At 40.8% G+C, this 24,688-nt stretch overlaps 1 protein-coding gene across 3 annotated transcripts in view; it reads left to right on the top strand.

The window, feature by feature from the left end:
- Positions 1–24,688, top strand: part of ROBO1 (roundabout guidance receptor 1) — a 737,177-nt gene that overhangs the window by 413,679 nt on the left and 298,810 nt on the right. Inside the window, exon 1 of one of the 3 annotated variants that reach the window (XM_038185519.2) lies at positions 1,623–2,560. The exons of the other annotated variants lie outside the window; for them this stretch is intronic. Within the exon in view, the coding sequence (XP_038041447.1) occupies positions 2,506–2,560 (55 nt within the window). The 5' untranslated portion in view covers positions 1,623–2,505. Of the gene's footprint in view, positions 1–1,622; positions 2,561–24,688 lie in introns of those variants that run through there. 3 annotated transcript variants of the gene reach the window in all.

Genomic DNA, 24,688 nt, shown 5'->3' on the forward strand with positions numbered 1-24,688 from the left:
TGTGTAGGGGTTAGGGATGATCTAGACCTCTTTGCTGGTTTTACTGTGTGTTTTAACTCTGGGGGTGCTATTTCATTTTTCTTTCATAAAGTGCAGAATGATAGCATGAGGTCAGCATTTGAATAGCAAGATGTGTTGTTGGTTAGGTATGGTTTTAAGAAGTCTTGTCAACCGTGGATGTATTCACTGTGGAAAAGCCTGTTATTGATTCCATAGTTATGCTTGTTTGAAGTAGGACACTGATGTTTTTTTCTCTCTGAAAATTAATGCCTGGTGATTAAAAAGAAAATACTTGTTTTTTCAAGTTTTTTTTTTTTTTTTTTTTTTTTTTTAATGCTTAATCTATTCACACTGGTGTTAGCGGACAATCTTGCAAGTTTGGCTGCTACTGATAGGTACACTTGCAGACCAGACACTTCTTTTTCCAATGTAAAACAGTTTTGCTGTACATTATTGAATATCATCTTCTACAGATCCAGCATGAAAGTAAACTAAAATAGATTCGGTGCAACCCACAGGAGCTTTTCTCGTTGAAATTTCAGTCAAAATTTGTCCTGTGCCACAATGAGGGAGGGAAAATGGGGCAAACGTAGTGGTATGCCAGTATGTGTGTGATTTGATTGATAGAGGCTGCGCACATAAGAACCTGTTTGGCTGATAGCAATGGAGGGTGCATATAAATCCTGCGACAGGAAATAAAGGTTCTTTCTCTGGAGTTTTGTTATCCCACTGCAAGAAAAGACTCATTTGCAATGGGGTTAACGTATTCAACATGTTTCTTGGAAATTAAGTTTATTTTTTACATCTCATTCAATCCTCACAACCTAACGACAAGGCCTAGGAGCACACGGAGCACCATGTTGTGAGGTGGCAGTACCACCACATGCTGGACTCATCTGATAGCAGCCTTTCTTCCAGGCTCACCCAGCCTTTCCACCCATGGCGTGAAGCCTTTGTGCTGCACCGCCACCCCTCATGCCATGAGATAAGGCAAGTAGGGCCACACGAAGGTGCCCTCGTGGTGCTTGGCCATGCACCCCACTGCAGAAGCAGGGGCCTGACAAAGCTTATTGGGAGGCTTGGTCTTTGTCACCTGGTATGACCTGACAAACTGCGCTTGCATTGCTCCAGCGGGAGAACCAGACTATGCTCTCCCTGCCCACAAAGCCCTTTATTTATTACGCTGTCCTCCAGTGCAATTGGTAATTATGGCAGAGGAGAAGAAAAGGAAACAATCAGGGAAACTGACGGGGAAGCAGACGAAGGCCTTCTCTGCCGTGGGGTCACCGCGTGGGGTGGGAAGAGGGCGCGGAGCCGCTCAGGGTTTCCCAGTAACCGGTCATTTCCCCAGCGCCCCATGACCACCAAGGAGGCCTCAAGGAGCCGTGCGCCCGTTTCAGGGCGGGCTGCTGGAGGCCCGAGGGGCTCCGCAGGTGCGCTGCGGGGTGGGGACGGGCAGCTCCTCAGGGGATGCTGCCCGCAACGCCCCCGGCTCCGAGCACGGGACAGGGCTCGGGCGCCCCCACACCATCCGACGCCTCGGAGGGGGCCGTGGCCGCCCCGCCTGTTACCTTCGGCGGGGCGGGACCGGGGCTGGGGCTGGGGCTGGGGCCGGGGCGGGGTCTGCCGAGCCGTGCCGGGGCCGTGTAGGTGCGGCCCCATTACGGTGTCCCGAGGCGGCAGCCGGCAGGAGAAGGGGAAGGGAAGGGAGAGCCGGCGGCGGCCCAGCGTGACAGCAGAAAGTTGGGGCTCGGCCCCGCCTGAGCCGCGCACCCCTGCCCTGGCCGAGGGGGCAGGCGAGGAGCTGCTCCTCCTCCCGCCGCACCGAGGGAAGGAGGGTGGGGGCGTTGGCCCGGGGAAGTTTTGCTCCCGCTGCCTCTTCCTTCCTTCCTCCTTTCTCCCTTCGCCCCTCTCCTGTGCCCTCCTCCTCCTCCTCCGGCGGCGGGGAGGGGGCTCCGTGGCGCAGGGGGCGGTGGCGGCGATGCTGGGCTGGGCGAGGAGCCGCCGCCGGGGCTCCCCTGCGTGACCGCGGCCCCCGCCGCGCCGCGCCTGCCGCCTTCCCCCGTGATGGCAGCGGGGGCTGCCGCCGCCTCGCCGCCGCGCTCCGACCGCCCCACGCCCGCTCCGGACGCCCAGTGACCCCCCGTGGCGGGGAGCGCCCCTCTGCCCGGCACCCCACACCCCCAACAGCCGAGAAGGCTCCGGCCGGAGGAGCGAGCAACTCGCGAGCGGCGAAGCCGGGCTCTTTTGTCTCCTGCCGTCGCCGTGGATGGTCCCGGGAAGTGTCAAGGCGCCGCCGAGGAACGCCCGGACCGAGAGAGGGGAGAGCGGGGCCGCGGTGCTGCCGCAGCCCCCCCGCCGCTGGCAGCGCCCCCCGAGCCGGTGCCAGGGGGTGGCGGAGCCCGACCGGCGCTGAGCTGCCGTGGGATTACAACTGGGGGCTCCCCGCTGCTCCTGCCCCCGCTCTTCTGGCATGAGACTGTCTGCGGGCGCCACCTGAGGACAATGATCGCGGAGTTTGCTCACTTTTACCTCTTCGGATTACTCTGCCTCGCCTCAGGTAACTGCGGGGGGCGGCCCCTCCCGGCCCCTCGCCTCCCAGCCCAAACTCGAGGCCGGCTCCAGGAGCTGGTGGAGAGCCTGGGGGGGGAGGTTTGGGGTGGGTGCCGGGGGCTGTTTGGTGCGGAGGGGGCGGCCACGGAGCGAGGTGTCAGCGGGATAAGGGGGCCGGGGGGAGATGGCCGAGGAGATAGAGGGGATTAGCGGTCATTAGCCACCGCTGTGCGTACCGGGGCACCTTATCGCGCCTGTGGATTAAAGATACGCTATCGAGGCATTGTCGGCAGCGGGTTTTCTCTGGGTTCCCCACCCGAGCACCCACCCCGTCGGACCCCAAAATGGATGCGCCGGAGCAGAGGGCAGCGCCGCGGAGGTGCTCGGTGCCCGGCCGGGCTTCTGGCTCGGCATGAGCTCCCTGAAATTTGGGAGGCCGGGCTGCCGGCCCGCGGGACGCCCCCCCGCTCCCAGCAGCTCCTTTTGTCACGCGTTAAAGGGAGCAGTGAGTAAACGCAGTCAGACCTCGCCGAGCAGCCGTGGCTGGCGTGGGCAAGCGCCTTCCACCCTAATTGGTTTTTATAAGTTCGCCGAGGACCCCGCCGAGTAATTAAAGTGGTGGTAGTACGAGGCACCTGGTCAGTAAATGAATGAATGAAGTTTTTGAAAGACTTAAGTGCACCGCCTGAAGCTTTAAGTCTTAATTATGTCACCGAGTGCAATAACTTATGTCTGTTTCTAGATTATATCATAAATTTAACCATTACATTTTTGCTGTTAGGTATTAGGTTTACTCCTGCGGCTTTGAATGTGGAAAGCATTGCATTTCTCTCTCAGGAGAGCAACTCGAACCTAGTTCACTGTGAACCGTGTCAGTCATGCTACCTTTTGCTTGCTTGCCTCTGTCCTGCCTTCCTTAGCTAGCTGAAGAAACAGCTGGACCGGGGGGCCTTCCGCCGGTTTGCCCTCTGAGTCTTCCACATTGTAGAAAAGTTGACTTCATGCGCTAACTCCTTTCTGGACTAGGATATCCTTTATTCCAAGTCAAGCAGCAGTTTTGCAGAATTGTTTTTTATTCTCTCATGTCTTTCTCACATAAATGCTGAATAGAGTAGAGAGGAATGTAAGGGTGTTTGTTTTTCACCCGCGTGGGATAGGGCCATTTTCCCTAATAATGTTGATTCCACATGAGTTATTGGGGACAAAAAAAAAAAAAAAAAAGCCATGAATGCTTATGGAGGTTTTTAATTTTGTATGGTAAGTAAAGCCAGTAACATGGAGACAAATGCCAGAGAATAACTTTCTTGTAGATCCTGCAGCAGAAGGGTTTTTCTTTCCCTCAGTTATAATGTGGTCAAACAGTCCATCTTGTGTCTGGAACAATGGAGATGCCAGAAACCTGAGGCTCAATGAAGTTTGGAGGCAGATGGCTTTAATGCAGAAGGAAGGACAGGAGTCACCTACAGCAGTTTCCTCATTGAAATCCTTTCAGTTCCGCTGACAGCTGATCTGCTTGCAAGCTGATTGATCCTTTCCTCCCTTTTCCACTGAAGGTTTTCACTTCCCTCACACCTAATCTGAATCAACGGTTTGTGTGGTCACACTCTAAATGGGATGGTGGAAACTTTTACTGAGAGGTGGGAAATTACTGGGGGATGGGGAGGAGGGAAATCTTTGTAATAATAACAAGGTATGTAGGTTAGTGTTTGTTAAAACAGTAATTGGTAAACCACTTAGTATTTAAACCCCTTAATTTTTACCCTGGTGTTGCCTCTGTGAAGTACCTTCTTTCATCTAAGCCTGTGGTTAATAAATGCTGAATAAATTTAAATTTTGAATCATTTTGAACATTGGCATATATACTTCCCTCCCTTATCCTTTCAGTGTCAGTGTAATTTCAACACTTCTTTGCATAAAAAGAAGAAAAATTGCTTTAAGGGGTACTTCTTCTCAGGTAGACTTTGTTTTCTGGAGTATTTATGTGCATTTTTGCCCTTTTTCCTCCATTTTGAGACAGTCTTTGCTTTATTCCTTTATAATCCTTAGCTATCTCCCCCCCTCCCCCCCCCAAAAAAAAAAAAAAAAGGCAATAAAACCTACACTCAAAAAACTAAGCATCAGACTAGTATGTTTGGGGAATAAAAACTTTCCGTAACCCTGGGAGTAATGCAGAACACTTTTTCTGGGAATAGGAGTGTCAAAGTTCTGCTTTTTCCACGTGTGTGTGTTCACTGCTCCAGCAACCTGCAAGACTAAATGTTTCACTAGTTGGCTGTCCAATCCTTTCACAGGAATCTATATTTCTACAAGGTGTTTCATTGCATAACTGATTCCCACCTGCTCAACATGTTTCCCAGACTCTTTCTGTCTGTGATATCCCATACCAATTATTGTACTTCAAATGGGATTGGTAAATCTGATAGAGGGATTTTTATGCTGTGTGAAATAGGGCAGCTCTGATGGAACCTAGGCAGGCATGGTTTCCATTGATAGTTCTAGCCAGTGGAGGGCAAAATTGTCTCTCATATTCCTTTATGGGAGAGTCATCTTCCAACTGTTAATAGTTAAGGGGTGTCTGAAGTGTCCCTAAAGTCCTTTCCAGTCGGCTAACCTGTCTATTGGATTAAATAAATCAGCAATTTCTTTGACGCTTTTGTTTCATAAGTTTGTACTTAAAGAGGGAAGTTTCCCTTGTGCAATAAGAGAGCAATTTGTAGATTTCGTGAAGTGGTATTAGAGAATTTCAGGAAATGTTTCTGTTCTTTTTCCATAATCTCGATCTGATAATAATAAAATATATTTTAAAGTCTTTATTTTACACAGTAGTTCAAAGGATTTTGAATGTCTAAGTGCATCATCTGTAATTAAATAATCCATGAAAGTATTGAACAAACCCATGTTTTTCCATCCACTCCTAATGCACCATGCGTTGTTCTAAGTAATTTTACTGTAAAAATGTTTAAGAAGGATAGCTCCTTACACTTGAAGCTGGCCAAATTTTCAGGGTGTTTAAGGACTTCAGACTATAAAAGAAATTGCCACATGCTGTTCAACTGGTAATTCCTTACTTGTGATGAAATATCCTGTAAATATCCAAGTGTTTGACTGATTACCACTTATCCATGTGACTGCTGATAGTATCTGTTGATACTGAACAAACCCTTTCTTAAAATTCGCATTAGCATGCAAATTCTTTCAACTAGAAAGAGTCACTCTTTTTATGCAGCTTAGGAATTGATATGGACACCTATTTAAAACAGAAAGACATTCTAACTGGCTTTTTGACTCACTGCAGTCAGTATTGATTGTCAAATGTTGCCTTGTTTCTGTGCCACTTAGTCCCTTGTGGTCTTCCTGAAGTAACACAGCACTTCCATTAGAAGTACCTTTGCAAAGGGTTCAGGGCTTTGAACTTCAGAGGACTGCTGCATACAGCCCACAGAATTTTGTGAGAAAACATGAATTCAGGTGAGGGGTACTTCTGAACCTACTGCCCAAAGTCTGTAGGCTAAAGGTTCTGATTTGGTCTACAAAGATAGTCAGATGATTACAAATACTACCAGAAACCAACAACACCTAGGTAACGGTATTGTTTAAGGCCAAATGTAGACATGTGGTATCCATACCAAATGATGTTTTAATATAAAATGCTTAGGAAGTGATTGCTAAAGAGGTTCTGTGGGGGATCAGAAACAATCTTCATAAGAGGTACAGAGAAAAAATAATCTCTTTAGACGCCTACAACTGAGAAATATACTGCTGTACTTAAGAACAACCTATTCTGCTGTTCTCTTTCTCACACATAATACTGGTTTTGGTTTGGCCCTTAACTTTCCCAAATAACTGAAAGAGTTTTGTTTCACAATCCTAAACAAACATAATTGTGTCTCATTAGGGGATGATTTGATCCAATTAATTTTAAGTAGGCTGGGGCAGCTAGCAACTCCAGTTACTTGTGCAGCTTCTACACCTTATTTATTAACTGCATTGTGTGAGTAATGGTCATCTCAGTGTCATGGTAGCTATTTTATTTTTTTTTCAAAGTATATCTCTTTAATACTGAAGATAGGCCTTATCAGTGTATTAGGAACTTTTTTTTTTTTTTTTTTAATTGAATGGCTGGGAGTGAGGCTTTTCTCTGTTAATTGTTAATATTTTGAGCTTATTTTGCGGTCAGGAAGTTAGTAGGAACCTTGCACTTTTCAAGCAAACTCAAGAATACCATATGTGGAGGTCCTGGCAAGTTTTATTTGTATATTCTGCTCTATAACCTTGTTTGGTGGTGATAACCTTCCTTAACTTTTGGGCCGAGTACCTCTTCATAAAATCGTAGAGTAAACAGTGAAATAACTAAAGTAGCAAGTGAGGTGTATTATGAGTACAATAAATTGTGTAAATAAGAGAAATAAGAGTGTTTTCCCTATTAGAAACCAGAAGCTTGAGCAAGAGGTGAGCACAGAGTTGCAAAGAGATGCTCTTAGTATCTTGAAAAGAAAAGAGGTGCTTGAGTTTACGACTTTCCTTCATACCCTCTTTAGTACCAGGACCTACACAGGCAATCCGGGTGTTTGAATATAACAGCATGGTTCACGCATAGGTGAATGCCTCTTGGCTGACTATTGCATCAGCCTTAAATGAACATTTAATTGGTGTGGGTAGAAGGGCACTGAAGAAAGAAAATACCTTATGAGAAAAAATACTTCAGTCTTAAGGCTTGGGCCATAGATGGCAACCAGCTATGTTGAGCTATCAAAATTGAAACCTGGAAAATAACAATGGGTAGACTTGAGGAGAAACTGGGAGGCTGATACAGAATTACAGTTTTCAGTCAGGTGTACAGGCTTCTGTTACTGTGTTGTTGTATTGTTTTCTTTTCCTAAGATAATAATCAGGATAATGAAAGACTTGGGACAAGTAGTGTAAGTTACCTTATCCAGGAAAAGGATAAGCTTCCTTGAAATAACGAGGTGCTGAATTTAACTCTGGATGCCAGAATTTTTGTTAGGTGACACGGTTCTTTGTGAATCATCAGAAAAATCATATATTTATCCACCAAAATTATAACAGTTGCTTCCAGAGAGTTTTAAGAGGTGAGAGGATATGCCTCTTAGACCAGGAATGTGTATGATTTAATTGGTGTAAAAAGAGCAACATAAAACTAGTTGGGGGAAGGGGTAGGTAGCTATTTACTCTCACTTAGGAACCTGAAGTATCCACTTCAAGTATTAGGAGGAGGAGAAATGTCCTACACATCGACAGAATGATGGATAGAGGGTAAAGAAAACATTCTATTTGTTTCTGTGTCTTCTGAAAATAAAATGAGAAAGCTAACTTTACTGTGTGAGTGCAGGAGTATATGAGCAACTAATGAAGGTAAACACTACTGAGGACTATAAACAGTACTGAGGACTATTTTAGTGTTCTTTGATAAGATCTGTAGAGATTTTTCTTGCTTCTTTTGCCCAGAGACCTTCAGAACAGTGAAAATGCACTAGACTATTGTATGTGTGCATCTTTGCATGTCTGCCAATTAAAACAAAATAAATAAATTGAAAATAATTTGTATTTGCAAACGGTGGTGGGGTCAGTCTTTTAATTTAGAGCAGTTTCAGGTAAGGGAAAGATACAGGATGTTCTGTGTCTCAACACCCATGGACAGAGAAGTCATTCTTCCTTTAAAGAGGTTTTTAAAGAGAGAGGACCGAGTGGTTAACTCAGTGGTTTATCTTTCAGCTTTTCTTACCTGAAGAGAGAAATATGTTTTTCTCTTGGAGGAACAGAAACTTGGAAACTTAAAAAGGAGAATCTATGGCTAGTCAGCAGAGAACGTACTTGTAGATCTAAGCAAAAGATGCTCGTTTAAAAAGCAGCTTTACATTTTCATTCATTTAAGGCCCTCACACTTACTCATAGTTGCTGTTGCCACCACTCTCCACAGAGCCAAGCAGAACTTGTGTACTTTCCTATCTAGCTTGTGGTGAAGCCAAGTCAACCAGTTGCTGCAGGAGTGTAGAACCTGAGGATATTGGATATCTGAGGATATCTTGGGCGTGCGCTTCACCTTCTGACACAGAGAAAAATGCTAAAGCTATTATAAAAGTCAATGTATTGAACATCTATCTTATTCAACCTCATTTTTAACACATTTGGTTTTGATCTTAGTGTTTTTTTATATACTCTGTAGTATATCAAAACATCAGTTTTTAATAAAGATGTCTTAAGTATTCATTTTCACAGTCAGAATTCTGACGTTCTTTATAGGATACTTGTATTAACATGCATACTTTCTCAAAATAGTAACTATGTTGGTGGAGATTTTTCTCACTTGGTTTTCAAAGAAGTTCCATAGTAAACAATTGGATTCTGTATCTAAGTAAGGGGGGAGTCTGTATATGGATTAGCTGACTGACTGCTGAGGTAAATTCCAAACTGGGCATTCACCTTGTGTTTTCTGCTGCCAGACTTCACACCTTCAGAGGGGCAAGGGACTCCCTGTGCTATGTTAAATATTAATTTACATGGAAATAAATACTAAATTAAATAGAACATTCATATTTAACTATAACTTAGTATAAATTCAGAGTAGATGAAAAGAAATGTGCAATATTATTGAATTGATATAAATAACTTTTTGATCTGAAAAAGTGCTTGTTTCCTGGACTGCTACAGTCCTGAAATACATATATATTATTTGAAGAAATGCATAGTCAGATATGCAAAATTATTCAAAGTGCCCTATTAGCAGGTATTTGCTCAGTATGGTGTTGCATTACCTGAAGTTTAATGCTAATACAGTGAATGATTAAAATAATGGGAAAGCCCATTACTGTAGATTTAAGATTAGTAAAAGTGACAAATCTGTGCTGAAATCTGTATTTAAAATCTTCAAATTAATATATTATTTTTTTACATCTTGCCTGGCGAGTTAGCTGTTGAGTAAGCTGAGTTCTGGAACAACTATCTTTGCAGACATGGAGTGCAGGACATACCACGGGTAGGTTTCCAATGAAATACGAACAGTCATCTTTAACAGCAGTGTGAGAGAACTGAATAGTCTATGCTCTTTTGAAGTAATACAGTTTTGTAGTCTGTCTTCAACTCTTCTAATGGACTTCTATATAAATCAGAACTGTAATTTATTTACTATTGTTGAACTGCTTCATGAGCAAGCACACTAGTATTGCATTAAAACTTGCTTGGCTAGCATTTTTGTGCAGTCTGAAATTTGCATATCCTCAGGCAAGATATTTATTTTGCATTCTGGCTTAGTTATATTGCCTCTTATCTAATTACTGAACTGTCTTTACATTGAAGATGAGATATATAGAACTCTTTAAAATTCATATGCAGAAGGTTCCTTTTTTTTTTTTTTTAATTTGCTTCTACAGTAGCATAATAGACATAAATAGCTTCTCACCTTAGAAATTAGAATATCAAGGATATCCCTAAAAATATGTACAATTTGAAGTTTCTGTTCTTTTGGAAGTAGGTAGAGAGGGAGAGAAGTATGTTTTTGATAGTGACCAAATAGATGTTCTTTAAAGAGGGACTGAACTTTCAGGAAACACACTACAACTCTTTTGTTTTTGTGATCCAGGACACTGAGTTGTTGAAGCTGGGAACCTGCAGCCTAGACTTGGAACCACTTAAAATCAATAGTACCTCTTGAAACTCTTGATTCTAGTGTTCAAATTAAATTGTGTAAAGTGTTTGACATTATTTTTAGCTGTGAATGTTTATGGATCATTGTCTTTACTCGGCCCATCTGAAAATGAGATTGTGGTGAATATTTCCTTAAGAGGCAATTAACTGAAAAAGCCATATACCCTGGATGCATTTGCATGGGCATCTATAGTTCTGTGTGGAGTAAGAGGCCAGTCAAAGATATGCTTGAGTATGTGTTCTGTCATTACCTTTTTGGTTTGTCACTTTTGTAGTGTGTTTTACAATCCTTGGTCAAAAGCAGTATTTTTCATGCTCCCGTTGACCAAATAAGCCCAACCATCTAAACCCAAAACAAGGATTGAAGGCCCCAAATACAAATTAAGTTGTGCCTGTAAACACATAATATAGGGTCGTAAAATGGAGAATTTGGATTTAAAAAAAAATAAAAATAAAGAAAAAAAAATGTTGGATGCTAGGCAGGTTTAGAAATGGAAATTGCGAATTCTGGATGCTCCCGCCTCACCTCCTACACTACTGAACAACTCTGTTAGTGCAACTTTCTCTCTTGGAAGAGAGCTGATGGTGTAGCTACAGTACTTCAAATACTGCAAATACTTCACAAGGAAAGTGTTGCATGGTAGGAGGTGATAAAGTTGTTTTTTTTTTCTTTCTTCAAGCAGAAAAAAGAGAAAAGAAAGCTAGGCTAAGATAGTAAGACCAAATTATTTTCCTTTTTGCTGACCAAAACAGGTGTTCATAGAATCATAGAATATCCTGAGTTGGAAGGGACCCTTAAGGATCACCAAGTCCAACTCTTGACACCGCACAGGTCTACCCAAAAGTTCAGACCATGTGACTAAGTGCACAGTCCAATCTCTTCTTAAATTCAGTCAGGCTCCATGCAGTGACCACTTCCCTGGGGAGCCTGTTCCAGTGTGCAACCACCCTCTCTGTGAAGAACCCCCTCCTGATGTCAAGCCTAAATTTCCCCTGCCTCAGCTTAACCCCGTTCCCGCGGGTCCTGTCACTGGTGTTAATGGAGAAAAGGTCTCCTGCCTCTCGACACCCCCCTTACGAGGAAGTTGTAGACTGCGATGAGGTCTCCCCTCAGCCTCCTCTTCTCCAGGCTGAACAGGCACTACAGAGAGTAGCGTTTGTGCATACAGTATTGTAGCAGCAGAACACAGCATGTGTGTAGCAAAGAGGTGTAACTAAAGGTGATCCTATCAGGCTGGTGCTCGTGCAGAAAAGTGAGTGGCAAGGAGTCCCTGCACAAGGAATGAAGTCCTGTCTCCACTAACATGGAAAATTATGGTTTTAACTTCAAAAGCTGTTAAAACTTGGAAGGAATTAGTGTATCGCTAGCACTGAAGGGCACCTGGAACTGAATGGCTGAGCTAAATCATTCAATAATGATTAATGAGACTCATTGCTTAGGTTAAACAACCTTTACAAATTAAAAGGAATATTTTAAAATCAGATGCAAAGCAGAAAGAGGGATCCATTGCCACTGTTTCCTCTTGAATGCAAAAGATGGTGGAAAGTCTTCCCTACTGAGACAAGGAGAATCTGTTAAGTGCTGCTGTTAAATTAACTTCCTAGTTTCTGAACTTCTGAGCAACTGATCTGAAGATTATTTTTTGGCTTCTAAATTGTGAATGCAGTGATCAGAACCTTCAAATGGAAAGGAGCATATGGGATAGAATTCTGCTGCTTTTTAGAGAATTTAGGAAAAAAATATTTCTACTCTCTTATTTGTGAGTGTTAATAAATATATTACCTGTAGGTAGTGCAAAATACTGAAAAATGTAAAGTGAAACAAAGACAGAGGCATAAAGAATACTTATTTTAAGTTTTCTTGAGCGTGATTCTGGCAGTTACTGAGCTGAATAGTAATGTAGCTTGGTTTCCTATCAGGACAATGGTTGAAATGTCCAAAGGCTGTCATTCCACTGGAGGCTTATAGTACCAATGTGAATATACTTCTGTTTGTTTCCAGGTTCTTAGTGGAGGTACTAAAGAAACCAGTTAAACATGTTGATTAATTTTTTTAGAACTGTAAAAAGAAAACAGTGGCATCATTCACGATACTGCCTGTTTAAAATGTGTGGCTTTGTGCAGGAAATTCATAGGGGAAGAAAATAAGTGAGCTAGGCCCTTCTGCAATAAGATGTCATTCCTCTGGGGCTTATCATGGCCAAAACTGTAACAGCATTTAGCTTTAATCTCTAGGGGTTGAGGTTCCCTAAATTGCATTGCTGAAAAAAAAATCACTGCTCACATTTCTCGACTTCTGTATTGCCGGTTTTCCCACTTACTCAATGTCTGACTTGGTTGTCTTTCAAATTTTGATTGATTCATTCTTTTTTTTTCCCAGCAGAAAGCAAGCAAGCAAGATTTTTTAAAGCTAAAGTATTGCTTCATGCCTATTTATACATTTTCATGGCATCAGTTAGCCTAATGTGGAATGAAAACATGTAATTCCCTGCTGCTCACCCCCACCCAATATTCTGTACCGGATGGGGTAATTTCCCTGCCTTTGCTGGGACAGCCAGCCTAGAAGCTCAGGCAGATTTAGGTTGACCCACTGCCTTAGTGACCAGGAAGAATTTTTTATATTTATACAGACAGTTTTGTTGGTGCGTGTGTTTTTCTTGCTTTTTCCTGACTGTAAAAAGTATTGGTGTTGTGGACATTTAATTTTTACTGATAACTATGGATTTTTTTATTTTTATTTTTTTTTTGTGGGGGCAGGGGGGATCACTACTAAATAAAATAGAGAATGAATTAAAATGCTCTTATTCCAAAAAGATTGGCACAGATCATTGTGTCTTCAGAACTGATATTTCTTTCTTTGGCAGTAATTTACATTTTATTTTACATAAATTTACAAAAAGACATTTACATTTTATTTGCCTCTTACCCTATTGCAGGAAGGAAAGCAGCAACCTCACACTAAAAATTCATGGTGAACAACAGTCCACCAGTAATTAGAATTAAACTGAGTCATTTTGCTCGGTCATTTCATTACAGTTCCTGTAGGCTTGCAGCTGATCATTTTGAATCTCGTAAACCTAAATTTTATTTTACTCACCTTATGCAGGTCAAGTAAAAAGCCACGTCAATTTAATGAATCCTTTTCTTTGCAATGAGCTGAACGTGGCATTTGTTTTTGTTCTAGCAGTCATGAAATAACAGGGTGTTGGCGACAAGTCCATTATTGGCTCTGTGTTTGAGGGCTTTTACTCCACCCAACATATTATGTGTGCAGACTGTAATGTACTTGTTAAAACCTGTTTTAAAATAAGGATTCCTTTTTTAAAAAAAGCAGTAATAAAGAGAAAATAAAAATAGATCCCTGATCTGTATTAGCATAAAGAAAGAGAAGCAGCAACTCATTCGTTTCATGGCTTAAGGAAGAAAAAAAAAAACTCTCAGCCCCTTCAAATCAAAGGAGGTTTCACTGCTGATTTTAAGTTTTACCTCCAGCTGTATGTCACTATGCCACTGAATGATATTACAGAGAAGGTGTTTAGGGCTGGATGTTTAATCGCATCACTTGTAAACTTAAAGTTTCAAGGATAATCAGACTGCAATTTTGCATGCATTTTTATCAGTCACTGCAATGTTGGTTTTACTGCATGTGGTTTTGGTGTATTTGCTGTGGATTTCATTCACCTGTTTGCTAAAGGACCAAACTAGTATCTGCTTTGTTTATTTGTTTTTGTTTGGTTGATTAATGGCTTTTTCAAAACTTTTCTGGCTTTTAATTTTGCTGTACTTTTTTTTTCCCCTGACATTTAGCCAGTATTGTAAGAGAATTATAATAAATGTAATACTTTGTTTATATAGGTACTGACTTTTTAAAAAATAATTTCAGTGTTTTTGCTGTTTGCTCAGGTTTGAAAATTAATGTAGTCTGGTTCCTACTATATAATACTTGGAGGGAGCCATAAGATGTTATGAAAGAAGTGTTAGGCAGAGATCACCTCTTTAAAGAAAAAATGGTGCCAGTATAAAACTATAAAATACTCATCAACGTTTAGAACATGCTGTTTACAAACCTTTACTTCATTCATTTTTTTAACCAAAGTTTTAAGAAAAAATTAAGCCAGACTTTTCTATGTGACTAGTCCTTTTGTTAAAAGTACCAGGTGTCTGATCAACAGCATGTGCTGGGAAGCATGAATTTCAACTCTGTGGAGACTTTAAATGCACTTTAACTTTCATGAGCTACAAGTTGTGTGTCTTGTTTTGTTTTCCTTCTAAACAGGGCAATGCTAGATAGAGTTTTGTTATTTCACTACAGATTTAAGACACAGATTTGTGCATATTTTTCTTCAGGCTTTTAAGGGCTCAAGTTTAAGTGGTAGATCATTATTCTACGCATCAAAAGTGAAGGGTGATTAACTCCGTCTGGGTGCATGCAGTGTAATTTTAGAGGCTACAAATGTTGTTACAAGTCAGGTTAAGGTTTAAAGGTGAAAGTTTGGCTGAATGAGTTTTACAGCTTTAAGTTAATGTACGCAAACAAAGAAACTCTTGTTTTCTACTCATTTACCTCTAGTGAGCAAGTAGCTAGTGTGGTACAGAAAAGAAAATGTGAAGATTTTGCAGCTTGCCATAAAGCTCAAGCTACGTACGTCTTATTTCAATTTAGAAGTCCCATTAAATAAACTCAATCTAATACAGCTTTGATTTAGGCTGTTCATCTTCCAAATGTGAAGTGAAATGATAATGGCTTTAAACTAAGTGATATCTGTTATAGCTTAACTTTTAGGCATGAATGTATTTTAGATTTGCTTATATGCCATTAAATAATTTGAAGAACCTATTGAGATAAAAACCCAGTAAAACTGCCCTAATGGGTTTAAGCTTTGCTTCTAGATAATTCTTCAGTTGTGTTGGTAAGTTGAATTTCACTCAATTCTCTGACTTAATGTTGAACTTAAATATATGAGAATAAGCCAAGTGGGAAGAGAATGGGTGTTTTTTGAATGATATGGAAGTTTTAAATGAAATTATAGCCTTTCTCTATAAATACCAACCTGATTTACTATGTTAATATTAGAAGTAATGAGACAGGTAGGATCTGTCCATCCCAATGTTCCTTCTCCAATTAAAGATTTCTTAGTGCCAAACAATTTGGAAGCTTTTTTGAATTTCAATGATCTATTCTATTTACAACAGATACAAGCTACGTGGTGTGCATTCTTATTGGGATGTATGCTAGTGGTAGAAACTGTTCAGCTGTGTCTGAAGAAGGGACCCAGGTTGCTAACAGTTCTGTTTGCTAATGCCATGGCATATAAATGGAATAAAACAAAATGGAAGTGATTAATGAGAACAAAAATAAACAGGTTTTGGTCTTGGTGAATGATACCTTTAAAGCACAGCAACCTTGTCGAACATAATTAAAGTTGTAAGAACTGGGGTAGGGTGAGTGGGCTCTATTCTCTGAGGTCATGATGGAAATACAGAGGTCAGAGTTTTGCACTTAGCCTTATGTAAACACTGTCATGCCCTAGTAAGTATAAGAATTGATTTAACAAGGTTAAGCTAGTTTTTAAAAAAGTGCACTTGGTATCAAAATTTGAGTATAGCACCTATATTCTTATTTAACCTGCTAATGGGGAAAAGTAAAGAGACAAAGTAAGAACAATGAGAAATACAAGTTTTTATTTATGCTTGTTTGTGGATACGTATTGATACTGAGTGATTCTGTGGTGTCAGATTCCGTACAATAACATTCCTGTATTTCTCCCAGAGCCTACTCCATTAAATCTGCATGTAGGCATTTGTTATTTTTTAAATCAGTTCAAAATGAGACTTGCTTTTTAGAACACTCTTTCCTATTTAGGTCTATTAAGTATTGTTTTCTTTTGCTGTAGAGCTTGGGTCCCTATCCTTCTTGAACACTTGAATAGTGCTATATATCTTCTGAGTATTAAGTTATTATTTAGTTCCAGAGTTTTTTTTGCTTTCATTAGTGGTTTGGATTCAGACTTACATTTATGCACTGTAGAACAGAAATTCAAGGGTGGGGAGGTATCCTAACAGTTTTCCCTTCTGAATTACTTGAATTTTCTTTCTTTCTCTGTGCCTCATCTCTCTTTTTGTGTCAGGCCTCCTTTCATTATGGTCCATTGCCAGTCAGAAGGAACCACGAGCTCCAGACGGAACACGCCTCTGACCGTTAAAAGGAGGGTGGCTGGCAAAATCCATAATAATTCAATTGAAAACAGAGTTCTGTAACCTAAAGTCTGGCAAGCACAGACGGCACTCCCTCTGAGAAGTTCCAAGAGCAATTGTTCAGGCTTTCACATGCTTTGTCTACTCATCCAAAGCTGTGAACAGGATGGGGCTGACCAGTTAGATCTGCAGTTACGAGGTTCTGCTTGTATCAGCAGCCACCTTTTTATCGCTGCAGAGTAAGGAGAATGCAGGCCTTCAGAGAAGGGGAGGCTTGGTGTTCAGCGTAATCGAGTATGCAAAGAAACACGCTGCAGTTACTGTCTGCAACCCTCTTTAGGCAGGTTTTGCTTACCGTGAAATGCTGCTTCAATATAGGTCAGCTTTAACTGCTGTAAATGAGCGCACTTCTGGTGAAGTCAATGAGCCAGTGTTAATTACTTCACTTGAGAATCTGCCCAAGTAGATGAGCAACTGGCAAATTCAAAGGCAAACACTTGCCCGCAAGAAAAGTTCAAGTCAGTTTGGTGTTTTGTATTTGTTTTCTTCTCAACTCTTCTGAGGAAGATGTCAACATTCCTACATCCTGATTGTGTTTGTTGCAAGTAGAGTTTTATTCACAAACGGAAAGTTTGTAAACTGTAGCTGTTTTGAAAATAAAGGGATAATAGGTACTTCAGCTTCTCTTTCCAGATCCTCTCTCTACTAATAAAAGGAGTGGGTGATGTGAGCTCAGCTGAACAACGGTTGAGATCACAAAACCACGAGCGCCATTCAGCATGACTGGCATAATTAGCAGCTTCTAGTCAGAGGAAGCTGGAGGTTCCTTTTAATGGAGGCTGCTGGTGCTTGCCTGATCTCGTTCACAGAATAGAGGCATCGTGTGTCCCAGGGTTTTTGATGTGTCTAGTGAAAGTGAAGTAAACACCTTGTTTTTCTCCCCAGAGAGCTCACTTAGCTGCGTTACAGTTGGTGTTTACCTGACACTGTTAAATAATACTGAGAACAGGATGGAGACTAGTTATGCCTCTGGTGAAGCACATGAGGATGCATGTTCAGTCCATTCAGAATTATTTCATCAAAGGCAGGCTTTGATCAGTCAGATCCCTGTAGATGCAAATATATGTTGCAGAGGTTTGTAAGAGTGGCAGTGCTTTAAAACATAGTTAGTCAAAAGTAGTAGCCTTATGGGTCAACAGAAAACGGTGACATTGACACTTTCTTGCAAACTAAATGACACAAATCTGGCAACCCAAACTATGGCAGTGTAACTAAACCATTACAATTTCATAATCAAGTAACGCTGTCTGTAAGCCTCAGGGAGAAGTCAGATCCTTTAATATTGGCCTACACACTACTTAGAATACTTATTTCTATTGCATATTACTTATTTATCTATTGGCAGATTGTGCAGTAAATCAGGAAAAAAAAAAGGCCAGCTGATTTGTATGCCACCACCACCACCCCCCTTTTTTTTTTTTTTTTTTTTTTACCTTAACAATTTAATGCTACCTAGAGACTCTTTCAGACTCAGCCCTTCCAACTGATGGGGTGACTGGATTACCTGGATGCAATGTTGTTCCAAGTGGTTTTCCTCACTTCAGGTTTGAGTTGCTACTCTTTACTGTCCAGTGCTTTGGTTCCTCCAGTAAACGGGTGTATTGAAGCTTTTTGCATAAAGTTCTCTGCATACTAATTGCTCTGCATTTACACTAGTTGCAGCCAGGTAAGATCCTTACTGTTTTATATGCACTTTCTATTTTTGAGGACAAATAGGTCCAGGAATAAGGCAATACTTTATTTCTTAACCATTCATAAAAATTATCAGGGAAAAGAAAGTGCTGTAAGTCAAACAATTCCTGTATGCAGAATGCCACCCCTTGTCTCAGACCAAGAGCATGCGGTCCTTTCCCCAGTCCACAGTAACTTCAAATGTTTAGCTGTGGTGGTTTTACTCAGGTGGGCAGCTGAGCACCACCACAACTGCTCTCTCACTCTCACAGAAAATACAACATAGAGAACTCAAGGTTTGAGATGAGAAATGTTTAATGAAAGGGGAAGGGAATAAGGAGAAAAAAAGAAACAAAGGAAACAATAAGTCTGTGCAAAAGCACAGAGAGAAGGAAAAAAAATATTCTCTATTTCCCATCAATGAGTGATGTTTGGCCACGTCCTGGGAAGCAGGGCCTCAAAACGCGTAGTGGTTGTTCAGGAGGAACAGCCCCCTCCCCCACGAGAGCCCCCCTGTTTATTGCTGAGTGTGACATCAGGTGTTATGGAATATGCCTTTGGTTGGTTTAGGTTAGCTGCCCTGGCAGTGTCCCCTCCCCATCACTTGTCCATCCCCAGCCTGATGGCTCCTGGGGGCTTGGAAGGAGTCCTGATGCTGTGCCAGCACTACGCAGCAATAGGCACAACATTTGAGTGATACCACTGCTGTTCCAGCTCCGAGTGCAGAGCACAGCACTGTGTGGGCTGCTGCAGGGAGAGGTGACTCCAGCCCAGACAGACCAACACATTAGCCTGGAACGTATTCTGGAAGCTTCCAAATGTATCAAGTATCATCACATTGTGTGTGTGGTGTTTTTTTATTTTATTTTTTTCCAAGTGGTTCATAGTCCCTAGGCTGAAGATACGGTTGCATCCAGGTTGATAGAGTAAGACCAGTTGATGTTTTTAGGTGGGAATCATCAGATGTTTCACCTTCCAAGCATATGATTTCAAGGGATGTAAAGAAAGGCATGGCCAAATACAAAAAGCTTCATCAATATTTATTTTTTACCAGATCTATAATGTGCTTTGTATATATAAGAAAACTGATGATCGCAGGGGGTTTCACGTTTAAAGTAACCTAAGCATGGTTTCCCTTCTTACACTCTCAAGGGTTTCAGAGATGCGTCAGGTCTTTACCACGCTTGTCTTTGAACCAGGAACGTGTTTCATTGTTCGCTCTGACAGAATGGAAATGCTCACCTGTTTGTACCTTGGTAAAGCAGCAGCAGGTGGTCTGAAGCCCCAAGCAGAGATGTGGGCTTACCAATTAGAAAGTCATCAAGTCCAGGCCCTCTGTGTCTGTAGGGAGTAGCAGGTACTTGTATGTCAGTAGTTTGAGGCGCACTCTTCAGCGTAGCAGGTATGACTGTAAGGGTGGTGGAGATGGGTGTCTAGAGACCTGTGGGTTCTCAGCTGTGTGTGCTAATTATTCAGAAAATAACCTGTATATAGGACTTCCCCAGCAATTCCTTCCTAATATGAAGCTCCTTAGCACTGATATTAGGTAGGGCCTAACAGAAATACAGCAGAGAACTTCAAGATCTGACTTGGTTGCTTGTCTGGTTCCCCTATTATTTAATACTTATGTATTTAACATCTATCCAGACATCTTGCCCTGCCCTCCTTACAGGGATTTACTTTTCTTTTAATTACAGCTTGAGTTAGCTTTTCTTTGAACATGTCAAGTTATGTCTCTAAAATACATATGTATTTTGGGGGTTCAGGTCTTATATAATGTATCTGGTATGTTTTGGAATGTGCACAGTTCCCTGGCAACTGTTAAGCAAAATTATGCCTTTATGTTTATTGTAGTGTAGGAAATTATTATTTTACTCTTAAGTTACATACCAAGTTAACTTTTTAAAATATGAAGTAATGCCCTAGGGGATAAAGTGGGATCAAAAGCCATTTCTATTTAAGAAGTTAGCTTATATATAGTCAGTGTTAATGTTTGCTAATATTCTTACCCAGTGAAATGACTTGGCAGTCTTGAGGGCTAAGAACAATTTCTGGGGCAGGTGTCAGACTATTTCATCCCAAAATGTTTTCTATGTCATCACAGACTGAGTCACAATAGCGGGGATCTATTTGTATCTGGGTTTGAATTCAACTAAAGGAAATAGTATTTCCAGAATTTGCTTGTGAAAAGTGTCAGAAAGTGAACAAGAGTGCTGACATACACACAAAAGATTGCATATAAAGTTTCTCAGTTTTCATGGATATAGCTCACTTCCTGAAATTAATAACACTGGCTTGCAGGCATATGGACTTTTTTTAAGTTAAATACGTGAGCAAAAATTGTGGGGAAATATATGAAAAGTGAATTGAAGCTTTTCTCAATTGGAACCTGACTAGGAGATCACAGTTGAATGAATGTCATGTTAGGGATAAATATATTACGTACCCTTTAGCAGTGAAGCACTACTTTTGTTTATTGAGTGTGTGTGCATATATTTGAATCTGACTCCTCAGTGAAAGTTAAAAAATAAATACAAAAATATGTTGATAGAATTATTTATATATACTCACAGTGATTAACTCCTGTCATGGATTATTTGCCCATGGGTGCCCCATCCATAGAGGGGGCCAGGTTGGTTGGGGCTTTGAGCAACCTGGTCTGGTGGGAGGTGTCCCTGCCCATGGTGGTGGGAGGGGAACAAGGTGGTCTTTAATGTCCCTTCCAACCCAAATCATTCTGTGATTCTATGATTATGGAGAAATACTGGAAGTATTAATTTCACTTAATCTTCCCTGCTTATGCATATTATATGGTAGTCTAATGGTATTTGGTTGTTAAAATGTTACAAGTTCCTATGATGAGGTTCAGTTACTTCAGTGTATAGCTGGGAGTAAGAGTTGGATTTGTTTGTTCATGATAGGCATACTACCATGATGTTAGGTTTACAATAGGCTGAATTGTTACCAACAATAAATATCTTTGCTTGATTTTTATGCATCAATTCATATTAGTACTTTATTATTTTGGATGTCACATCTGTTGAGATGTGTTAGTGTTAACCATAACTCTTTAATACAATGTATGCTTTTTGAAGTTTTGAATATCACATATTTTTTCTCAACAATAAAATAATGCATTATTTATTTAAAATCAACTTTAGGAGCAACAGAAATAATTCTCTAGATTATATTTAGTGACATTTGCACTTTGACTGGTTGAAGATATTCTCACCACAGTGATCAAATCTTAACTATTTTGATTTTTTCATCTTTTTCACTTTGAACTGTGTCAAGGAGTAAGCCTAAACAGATTTTATCAGTTTCCAGAGATATGCTCTTTCTCTCCTTCCTTGCTTTCTAGGAAATGAAAATCATTTGTCATGGGAATAGACTTCAAAGTCAGTAAAGCTGATAAATAAAATCATGCAAAAATAATTAAGTACTTGTTAGAACAATCAAGTCAGAGACTCCATATGGCAATGGTTTTGGTATGTTCATGTTTCAGTAAGTGTCAGAATTAAGAGACAACAGGATTTCTGACCAGGTAACATGACTACTCTAGGATCATAAGAGTTTTCAGTTCCATGGTAAATGGTAAATTCATGGTAAATAACTGAATTTGTGTAGTATTTTTGAGCAGGAACACTTATTGTCTGCTTGTCTAGAATAGAATAAATGACATAGACAACAGAATCAAGTGCACCCTCAGAAAGTTTGCAGATGACACCAAGCTGAGCAGTGCAGTCAATACAATAGAGGGAAGGGGATGCCATCCAGAGGGGACCTGGACAGGCTGGAGAAGTGGGCCCAAGAGAACCTAATGAAGTTCAAGACCAAGTGCAAGGTGTTGTACTTGGGCTAGGGCAATCCCAGGTACATAAATATAAAAGGTACATAACTGTTTATTTATGTGCCTGCTTTTATTGTCTGGTTGTCTAGAATAAATACTTCAGTTGGAAGGGACCTTCAGACATCATCAAATCCAACCACCTGACCACTTCAGGGCTAACCAAGATACAAAGCACATCACTAAGGTGTCCAAATGCCTCTTGAGCAGGCACGGGACACCAACCACCAAATCACTAGGGAGCCTGCTCCAGTGTTTAGTCACCCTCACAGGAAATAAATTGTTCCCAGTGCCCAGTCTGAACCTCCCAAGGCCCAGCTTTGTGCCATTCCCCTGTGTTCTGTCACTGGTTCCCAGAGAGCAGAGACCGGCACCTCCCTCTCTGCCTCCCCTCCTCAGGAAGCTGCAGAGAGCAGTGAGGTCATCTCTCGGCCTCCTCTTCTCTGGACCAGACCACCCCAGTGTCCTCAACGTCTCCTCACAGCACGTGCCCTCCAGCTTTGTTACCTTATTGTTTTTAAGTCAATCATAAGTTTTAACCTTCTCTCTGTTGTATTGCTTTTTTGTCATTTTTATTTTGTATTTGAAAACTTATGATTGTCTTGAGTAGCTCTCCTCACTTATGCGATCCTTTTCTCTGAAGGTTTTTTTCAAAGGAAGTTAGTGCTACTGAAATATAAACAGCAATAATAGGTTTAAGTAGCAGAGTTTACTAGGTTGTAAGAAATGCGTTAAAGAAAACATATAGTTATGTTGCTTGCTACTTTGTAATTTTGTCCTAGCTATGGAGCACTGATTCATTATATGCTTATGGTATATTATTATATTTTAATACATATATATATATATATATATATAATCATTAAATCCCAAACTTGAAAGCAGTTCATATTCTTAAGACAAAAAGTGTCCATTTCTTCCTTCCAACAAATTTTACTCTGATTTCTTTCTCTGGTATAGGTGAAAGGAATAACTTGGCCAGATTACAAACTGCCATATTTTATCTTCAAGATTCCTGGTTATTGAATTTGAAATGGATTCATCTTTGCATAACATACAAATGTTAGTGCGTTGTAATTATTCCCCTCCTCCCCCAGTATAGTCATCCTTCTTTAACAGTTTTAGGCCTTTAATCCTCTACTACTACTTGTCGCCATAATTTCAAATACAGGTTTAGGCATGTTAGAGAAAGAAAGGATGGGGGAATATTTTCTGAGATACGATATTCATTCTTAAACAAAAAAAATGAAGTGCCCTAGAATGTTATTAAAATAAGGAAGCTTATATATAATTAGAAAAATATATATTTCTTCAAATTTATATTTAAACAGTTTGCTATTTTAACTAAGAAACTTCTGAGTTTAAAATGTTGTTTATAAAATACATTTTTCCCTGTTATAATAGAAAATGGCATTTTAAAAATATGGTGATTAATTCCATTTCCCATCCATATTTCTAAGATTTCTTGATTCCTGCTACATCTGTTATTTGAGAAATTAGTTGGAACATCACTACAGCAATGCTACAATTTCTGTAGGAAATAACACTTTCTCCTACTTCCCCACCCTCTTCTCTCATCTCCTACTTTACTTGGTTCTGCTGTATGAGCACAAAGGTGCACTGCCCTTATTCCTTCTCTTTCTGTAAGGGAAATGCTGGTCCACAGACTGTGAGTGAATTTAAATTTTACATAAAATACTACTTACGGAGCAGTATTGCTCTTACCTTTTATATAAGCAGAATGAAGTGCCAGGAGCTACTTTTTTTTTTTTTTTTTTTTTTTTCATTCTCTGACAGGTTGTGATACTACAGTAGAAAGCATTTTATCTTTGAAGTGAAAGGTAGTTGGCTCCAAAAAAGGTCTGAAATTAAGTGTTAGGAGATAAATGATGAAAGTTGCAGTGTACTATTTTACAAATTGTTTACAGCAATAGTCTTAAATACAGTATGAAAAGTGTTTTCTAGTTTTGGAGATTAATATACTATGTAAATTCTAAAAAAATCTTACATATTATTATATATCATCTACCTGGACTTGAGCAAAACCTTTGATATGGTCCCTCACCACATTCTTCTCCCTAAATTGGAGAGGTATGGATTTGACAGATGGACTGTTAGGTGGATAAAGAATTGGTTGGCTGGTGGCAGCCAAAGGGTTGTGGTCAACGGTTCTGTGTCTGGGTGGAGGCCAGTCAGAAGTGGTGTCCCTCAGGGGTTCGTCTTGGGTCTGGTGCTCTTCTTTATTAATGACATAGACAACAGAATCAAGTGCACCCTCAGCAAGTTTGCAGATGACACCAAGCTGAGCAGTGCAGTCAATACAATAGAGGGAAGGGGATGCCATCCAGAGGGACCTGGACAGGCTGGAGAAGTGGGCCCAAGAGAACCTAATGAAGTTCAACAAGACTAAGTGCAAGGTGTTGCACTTGGGCTAGGGCAATCTCAGGTATTTATATAGAGTAGGAGAAGAACTGTAGAGAAGGACTTAGGGGTCCTGATGAACGAGAAGCTGGACATGAGCCAGCAGTGCACGCTTGCAGCCCAGAAGGGTAACAGTGTCCTGGACTGCATTAAAAAAAGGGTGGCCACCAGGGAGAGGGAGGTGATTGTCTCTCTCTACTCTGCTCTTGTGAGACTGTAATACTGCGTGCAGGTCTGGGGCCCCCAGCACAAGAAGGATGTGGAGCTCTTGGAATGGGT

This window comes from Anas platyrhynchos, chromosome 1 (assembly GCF_047663525.1).
Source record: "Anas platyrhynchos isolate ZD024472 breed Pekin duck chromosome 1, IASCAAS_PekinDuck_T2T, whole genome shotgun sequence".
NCBI classification, from domain to species: Eukaryota; Metazoa; Chordata; class Aves; order Anseriformes; family Anatidae; genus Anas; species Anas platyrhynchos.